This window comes from Monopterus albus, unplaced genomic scaffold, assembly GCF_001952655.1.
Source record: "Monopterus albus unplaced genomic scaffold, M_albus_1.0 scaffold17.1, whole genome shotgun sequence".
In the NCBI taxonomy this organism is placed as follows: domain Eukaryota; kingdom Metazoa; phylum Chordata; class Actinopteri; order Synbranchiformes; family Synbranchidae; genus Monopterus; species Monopterus albus.
In genome coordinates, this window is record NW_018127897.1 from 143,006 (window position 1) to 151,808 (window position 8,803).

At 41.1% G+C, this 8,803-nt stretch overlaps 1 protein-coding gene across 1 annotated transcript in view; it reads right to left on the reverse strand.

The window, feature by feature from the left end:
* The window catches only part of atosa (atos homolog A), a 32,404-nt gene extending 29,406 nt beyond the window's left edge, over positions 1 to 2,998 (reverse strand). The window contains exons 1-2 of the mRNA XM_020592356.1: positions 2,858 to 2,998; positions 1,764 to 1,923 (exon numbers count right to left, since the gene is read on the reverse strand). Of these exons, the coding sequence (XP_020448012.1) occupies positions 1,764 to 1,794 (31 nt within the window). The 5' untranslated portion in view covers positions 1,795 to 1,923; positions 2,858 to 2,998. The remainder of the gene's footprint in view (positions 1 to 1,763; positions 1,924 to 2,857) is intronic.
* Between the last annotated feature and the right edge of the window lie 5,805 nt (positions 2,999 to 8,803).

Here is an 8,803-nt window from a genome sequence, read left to right on the forward strand (position 1 = left end):
TATTGAAGTCAGCCTCAGCACACTGCTCTCCTATGCTGGATTTCAACATCACAAGCTCCCGTAGTCCCCTTTGAAGACGCTAAAAGTTAAGCAAGAGCCTTAACTGCAGTGACGTTTAACCTCCTTCAATCACCTCATCATCCACCTATAACCTGTGCCTGACTTGGCACATCCATGTGATCAGGAGGTCACAGCCTGTGGGACCTCCTGTGACAGGATTATTATTGTTAGATGCACATGTCCAGACATGTTTAGCTCTTCACCTCAAACAGGACACAGCTAGGAGCCTCCACCCAGCATCAGAGCAGTGAAATTGGTCTACCCTGTGCTTTACTTGACCTTGCCGTGGCCCAGGCTACTAAGTAAACAGCTTCTCTCACTTCTCTTTGCTCTCAGAGAAAGGGACTGCAGAAGTAAGAGAAGGAAGAAATCTGGCCTATGCACACCCTGGTCTCTCCACCAAAGGATCAGTGCAGTATGTTCCAAATAACAATAGCACCACAGTATCTGCCAGTCAAATAGGGAGCTACTGCTGTGGAGCAGCTTCTACTGGCACAAACTTTTCATAAGCTGACATGGTGACAATCCATGAAGGGTGAAAAACAGACACACTGTAGTGTGCCAGAGGCCAACTGTTCTCAGTCTTTGTCACTCATTACAGACATGCATAAACACATAGTATTTGGTTGTAAATGATCTTAATATCTCCCAGACAGTAGTTTTGCTGTTCATAGCTGGCCCAGCATGTGTGCTGGATTATTAGGCTATATTTACACTGTCCAGTGTCACCCAGCATGGACTTTAGTCTGGCCAATCATATCACACTGATGTCTGGGTCTGTGCTTCTATATAAAGAATCATACAGGCAAGGCTAGGGTTAAAAGTCTAGGCCCATATCAGGCACACGTTTACTGTGTGTTGTGGAGAGTACCATTACTAGCACACTATGCTCTAAAGAAGATCCCACTCAGGCAAGTCAGCAGCCTGACTGCAGTTTCATAACCAATGCAAACACACAGACTACAGCTAATCTCATCACGACGACAGAGAACAGTGGACCTTCACTGCTTCCATGTGTGATGCTGTTTTGTTGCTGACAACAAATCAAGTCACTAGTTCCCCTGGATGACAAAGAACCATATACAATCAGTCAGTACAATGATCTTTTCATTCACATAATAAAGGAGATTATACAACACTTAAATGTTAATTGTGTCAGGGCAGAGCTTAAGGTATTGAGATACAAATTAACGCAGTGGTCAAATTAGCATTAACCACACTGATACAAACGAGGGCGTCCCCTCTGTCCCTGTTTCACCTCCTGCTGCAAATACGATGACATGTAAACAGGTTGCAGAACATACGGCTAGAGCCTTATTTCCACAACAGGGTAGATGTCAAGAACATTTTGCAGCTGCCCTGTGCTGGAGGCTGTCAAAACAAGAGCTACTGGAAAAGGGAATGGTATTGGGTATGAGAAGATCTTGGGAGAAAGAAAAAGCTGACATCTGTGTTAACATTCACAACGAGCAGCAAATGTGTGTCGTTCATACACGTCCTCATTTACTCAGGTCAGGCTTGGTTAATTCACATAGCCGGTGACCAGGCTGACCAGCTGTTATAAAATTCCCTGGCCTGATTCATCTCCTGGGAGAGACGGTACAGTAAGTCCACTCAAGCTGGAAATGCACAGCTTGCCCACACAATGACCATCAAGTACATACCTGAGATGTGTCTGTGTGTGTTTTTGGTGCTCCACATACCTCGCTCGGGCTTCATGTTGTCCAGTGTCATCAGGTTGCCTTCAGGGTCTCTTGTAGGGTCCTCCCACTCTTCTCTGTTTCTATCACACACACAGCTTTGGCAGCAACACAACGGTGTCTGGAACCCCAAACCCTCTGTGACCGAGACCTGCTGTATGAGCTAAGCAATAATATCAGCTGTGAAGCCTGTGTGTTGGTGCCAGCTGCCCCCTATCCAACAACAAAGCATTGCTTTGTTAGCATGCTACTGTACGCTTCCATCGAGTCACACTGTATTGTCCAACTGACTCACACAAAGACAGCTGATAGCGAGTCTCTGTTACAGTCAGCTTTAGGTAATGGAGCTGTTTGCTAGCAAGTAGCCAACCTGATTACTAGTACTGGAACTAGCAAAGCTGGCTACTCTTACAGTCCGTCTCAAATTCCACCACCTGAACCATAGTTAAGTCGCGATGCATTTCTATCTCCTCTCCTCTGGTAACGCTGGCACTTCACAGCGACACAACGGGGGCTTGCTAACTCAGCAGTGTTAGCGAGATAGCAAACTCAACCAACTAACCGTGTCGTTACTCTGTGAATAAGCGTCTGCCGATGAGGACGACCCCTCCAAACATCCCAGCCCCCAATGTAGCGCAGGTAGCCACAGCTCAGCTACAGACACCGATGCCAATGACGGACAGCCTCGGTATATTTTGCTACGAATAGCACATACTCGGGATATCATTCGTCTCACGAAATGCTGACCGATAATATCAGACGGACATGGCACCCTTCCTATCAATCCTCAGCGGTCGAACTGTCGCCATCTACTTAACATTAGAAACTCCGCCTGTATTGACTTCCTTTGTGATCTTCACTAAAACTTTTCAAACCAACAACAAATAGCCCGACTCAGCTCCAACGCCTCGGTAACGACAGCGACGATTCCTGCAAGCGTTTTACTGAGACTCGGTCACTAATTTGCCACCGACAAGCCAGCTCATTGCTAAAACTAGAGGAATAGGTCGATGCCAATGTCTTTCAGGCGAAATGCAGATAAAAGGAACTGTGGGTCCTCCTCGTCGTGATGCTTATAGTGTGCCTGCCCTCCTCACCTCCTTCCCTGCCTCTTGTCAAAACAGATCAGTGCAGCTCCAGTCACGTGTCCCAACAACAGTCCCACTCGTCACTTCCCTCTCCCGCATGAACCCGCAACCATAGCAACCACTAAGTTAGAAGTGGTATCAAAACTTCTGAGGAAGACTGACTTTATCTGATTAAAATAGATTTGAAAATAAAACCCTTTAATATTTTTCTTTACATTTCTGTAAATTGTGTGGCAACGAATAGGCCGGTGTAAGGAGGACAAGGGGACAAACAAGCGATGAGCTACTCTCTATAAGCTGATTGGTCAATGGAAGTTCGTGCGTGCTTATGTGCGCACGTGAGGGTTCGTTTTCTTCTGCCGTGAACATTTTGTTATGGCCTGCTAGGTGTTGTGCCAAAAAGTGACTGCCTGCCAGGTGTTGTGCCAAAAAGTGAATGCCTGCCAGAAAGTGATTGCGACATGCATCGTCAGTTTACTTACACGTACTGTACAGATGCTTTTGTTGTGATCGAAATGTAGTAAAGTGCAAAACAGACCTTTTGATAGTACGGTATATGTTTGTATAACTTGAACTTTGAGGACATCATAAGGGGATAATCATAGGCTAATTATGGTCTTAAAAACTAGCTGTTTAGAGTGTAATCAAGTCTTATTCAGTAGTAACCACTGCTTGTACAGTATATTCTATAAAGGCTGTACTCAGGTGATATACAACATTTGCCTGTGACAGAGGTCAGTTTGTTTCTGCTGCAGTGTTTTACTCAACCCTAATAAAACAACTGCTCACATAGGTATGTCAATCAACAGCCACTTTCAGGAGCAAAATATTTACCATGTTAGTACATTTATTCATAAAAAAGGTTATCTACAGGCTATTTCATATACATTCTCCATATAACATACTGTATTTGGGATTAGACTCTAACATTAGCCTGATGTCAGCTATATCCTAAAATAAAAATAAAAATATCCACTTTACAACTGTGTATTTTTGTGTTTTAGACTATAAAGCATCTAGTCTTTTATGACAGATTAACAGCATATAGTAGCCAACAACCAAAAAGTCATTAAAGCTGATATCTTTATATTGAAAGTAGTTTTCTGCCTCAGTTTACATTTATATCAGTCTTGTGCATTAAACCATCCTGTCTGCTCTACCAGTTAAAGTACCTCCAATGATCTACCTCAACCAGTAAAATACTTTTTTTTTCTTGACAAAAAGTGATTACAGCTAATCTTATGTTACTGAATGGGCTTTTCTGCCCCAGATTCAATTTATATCACTTTTGTGTTTTAAAGATTATGAACTATCTAGTTTAAGTAACCTTAAAGAGCCAGAACAACTAATGTAGTTTCCTCCTTGCCAAAAAGTGATTAGTATAATTAGTAAAATGAGGCAGTATAAACTGGGAAAACGGCCTGCAGCGCGCTCCTATGGACCGCAGTCAGTTTCTCATGACACCAGCTCACATGAAGCCAAAAAACTTGTGCTATTGATAATGCCATTGCATATTGTAAGACAAAATCCCTTTGTGCAGAGAAACTTATAAAGTCACAGACAAGTCACTTGCAATAACTGTTAGTTTAGGTAGTAAATTTTAATTCTTTGTGACTGCTAAAACAATTTTCACTTGTGTATGTTGTAGTCTATTTCATGCAATAATATTTCCTTCATTCTTAGGTTGTACTGCAGTTGTACTTTGTGTGTTATTATTGTTTGCTGCACACAGTTTGGTTTAAACATTAAAAACAATAGTCATTATTATTATTATATTTGGTATATTCTAATGAAAAAGTTTTTAAAAAGCCATAATTGTTGACTTTGTTATTTTATTTTATTTTATTTTAGGAATGAGTGCTTTCCAGACAATTTGCAGTAAGCCTAATGAATCTCAAATGAGCTGACTTCATTTCTGATACAGGACACAAGTGACCCAGAGAATGTAGGGTCACAAAGTCAACAATATCAATACAAAAATCTGCCAGCTGTGTATGGGCCTTTAACTGACAAGGGAGCAAAGTGTGTAAAGTCTACTGCTGCCGATTTACAATAACATGACGTGGAGGGTAAAACCAACTATTGTTTATAACAATGTGGTTCCTACAATTTTTGAGGAGTCATATGAAGCTTTATCACCCAGTCCATGGTCTTGCACATGACCAACCCAACTGACATACAGCCATCCTATTCAAATTCTATTTGGACACAGCTGTGTAAGCATTGTGTGGTAGCAGGGGGCAGCCATGTCAGATCCACTGTTCCTGAATAGTTACAGTGATATTGACCACATGCAATATGACAATAATATTAGTTACATGATTAAAGAGGAGTTCTACAATAAAACTGATTCAAATTGCTTTTATATAATATCAGTTCTAACTTGTAAAAAAACAGTAATTCTCTCTGTAAAATAAAAAGTAGACAGATCTGTGATTGAAGTGCATTGTAAACATCAAGTAAAAGAATCAGCCACGAATGACTTTCACTCCATTTTTAAAAATGAAGATTAACCACTTTGAACCGCACTGCTGTTTGAGTTGTATATTTTCCTGTTAAATGGCTAATCACAACCCCAGCCTATCCTGCTACAGTTTTTTTTTTAAGTCAACTTAAAGTCTGTGACAGCTAACACTTTGTGTAGTGATTTGCAATGGCCTGCAACATGCTGTGGTTAGTCTGATAGTGCCATTTAGAGAACGACCTGAGCCTTTAGAAATATTGCATTGCTGCAACACAAAGCAGTCCCCCTGTTTGGGAAAACCATGGACTGTACATAAAAACTGGACAAACCCACCGTGACGTCACCCATTGGTTTTCTGAAGAGAGGGTTTGAAGCTCAAGTCGCCATACTGGCAGCGCGTCACTTCGTCTTCTCGGTCTAATCCAAAAATGGGCAAAGAGGTGGAGCTCTCTAGACAGCTGGTGGTAAGCCACCTATGGCGGGTTAGGGTTAGGGTTAGGGTCACTCAAAGTGGCCACGCCCTTAATTAAATAGTAACTTTTAGTCTCAATAAAATTTAAACAGACAAGTTATAAAAAAAATCCCCCTCCCGCCTACCGTTGTCATGGAAGGGGAAATTAGCTATAGAGACTAAAACTTTTTTTTATGCCAGGCTGTAAACATGGTTTTTTCTGCTGTAGAGTTGGGCAGTTTAACATGGGAGTCTAAGGGGATTGACTTCCTTTTGGAACCAGCTTCAAGTGGCCTTTCGAGGAACTGCAGGTTTTAACACTTCTGCACTGGCTTCATTTCTGATCCTCGTAGGTTGCCGCTTGGGGAAAACCCATGATAGTGCCCCATCTAGTGACAGGATACGAGTAGTGCAGCAAATAAAATGGAAAAAGCACTATTCATTAACTGCAATCTATCTGCCTATCTGTCTGTCATGGCACATGCACCTGAGATTAAGCAGTAAGGACATGTAGAAAGGTGTTGGGACTTTCTTGGGTCACTGTACTATGACCCCTCACAGGAGTTACTTTGATTCAACACACATAAAGAGACCCTCAGCAGAAAGAAGAAAGAAATAATATCATGATTTTGTTCACAAATGCAGATTTAGGATTCTTATTTATGTCTTTTTGTCAAGTAGTGTTCACCACGCTAATTGTCTTTTCACATATAGTCCAGCTGAAATGCCTTAAAGAAATGTAAGGTAAACGTAAAGAAAAGTATTTTTCAGCATGGCTCTGTGACAAATTTGACAAAGCTTAGGTCCAATTGTAAACCCAACCAGAAGAGAGACTACTGTGAAGAGATTATTCTACTATGAGATTACTGTAAACCTTCTGAAAACCTTTGCATCTCTCTAACCCTCTCTTTATTATCTCGTGCACATGGGCATCCAAGTTTGGGCTTATCCTCCCTGTCCTCTCTTTCCTGGCTCTTTTTCCTTGTCTCAGTTTTTCCCTTGTCTCTCTTTCTCCTCAGTGTGTTTATTTCCTTCTGCCTTTGTGTGAGAAGGGTTGTGCATTTGTGTAGTCTGTCCTCTGTCCAGATCCTCATTGCAGAGAGGAGGTTGTGTAGCTCGGGTCTGTCAGCAACACCTGGAAGTTGTGGGACATCCTCCTGGATCATGTTTTTCATATATGTTTACAATCTATAATGTGTCATTCTGCTTTTTCATACTGTAAATCTATGTGCTCTATAATCTGCACACACAGCTACTGCACGTCTGTCCAGCCTGTAACAGGGATCTCTGTTGCCCTTCCTGAAGTTCCTTTCATCTTTTTTCCCAGTTAAAGGGTTTTTTCTTTATCTTAAATGAGAATCTACTGTATGAGGACAGAGGGTGTCCTATGCAGTAAAGCTTGTAAAGCCCCTTGAGGCAAATGTAGGATTTGTGATATTGGGCTTGAAATTCAAGAGCTGTAGTGCAGTGGCTTGTTTGGATGATAAACTGAAGAAATGATGTAACTGGGCATCAGTTTTCTATGTTTGCAAATTGAGCCTTGAGACAAACTTTACCATTAACCAATCGTTCCCATCTGACATGATAAAGTTTATCTCAAGGCTTTGAAACAGTGAGTAATATGAGTACTACAGTAACAGATTTATTTGTGGTGTTGAACACCGCAAAGAGAGGGAACCAACGTGGAAAAGTTATTTACATGCTACTGTTATTGCTGAGTTCAGTTAGTGAAACTACTCGTGTGGATGTTTCAGCTGTGTGTGGTTTCATTGTAAATCTGTATAGCTGAAGGTCAAATATGGCCAAAATGATGATCCATGTTACATTGCTCTTTTATTAGTTATGATTTTCATTCTTAAAAATTACTTAATGGGGCACACTGTCTAGCTTGTTTCACTTGTCTTCAATTGAAAAAAGTCAGTTACTGATTCACATGTAAGGATCACAACAAAGCAGTGGGCTGTCTGAGTTGGCGGTTCCATTGCCATTGGTGCTATCAGTAGTTTATGTATTTAGGTTGGCATGTGCATTCATTGCAATGTAAATTGTTAAGGTGGACCCACATCACATTACACTGCAGTATAATGAGATGAGTCAAGAGTTTGCCAATAACTTTTACAAGATACTGTATGTGGTTTTTAACTATTGATTGGTTTAAGCAGCTAAATATTTCCAAACTTATAGATAACATTTATTACTAAGACATGTAAATGAACCTTTTAACCCTGACGGTAGGCCTGTGACGTAGTCTATCCACTGATCTTCTGAAACCACTTGTCATGCAGGTTGCCATCCGAGACAGGCTCATGTGCCTGCTCATCTTGTCCTCTCCTCCCTTATCTGATTTGATGTTTCATTGATTCAATTTGCTTGTTTGAGTAAGAAACAACTCACACACACACACACACACACACACCAAAAATAAAACAATCATAATAATAAGAGTCAAGGTTCAGAAGCTGGAAATACCAATAGTTTATTTTCTACTTTTTGTGACTACAGAAATGTTGAAACATCTGAACACTGAAAAAAGCTGGATGACATCATCACATGCTTCTCAATTTTCTTTCTTTTTTTAAAATTTGCTTAGCAATCACAACAGATGATATTGCACGGCACTGAGAAAGCAGTAGCAAAACCTGGGAAACGGCAATGACAAATCAAGTCATGAGACATGGAGTTATACATCTGAGAGTAACACCAACAGTATTGGCTCTCTGGCACACATGCACGCACACACACTTGCAAGCTCACACACATTCTGAAAACTGAAGAAGCACTGTGAGTCGAGGAGGAGGTCGGAGCACAGGGCTGACAAGGGCAATGAAATTTTATTTTGAAATTCAAGTGCAAGATGAGCTACTTCTGTAATTTATTCCTAAATGTCTATGACAACAAATATGCTTGTTTATCAAAACCCTTTAAGCATCCTTGTATATGAATAGCTGGAGGGCACCCCTCTGTGGGTGAGAAACTAGTTCCCCAGCGTAAGAAATCCAGATGATTGTCTTAGGCGCTGCAGTATTGTTATGAGACTTGT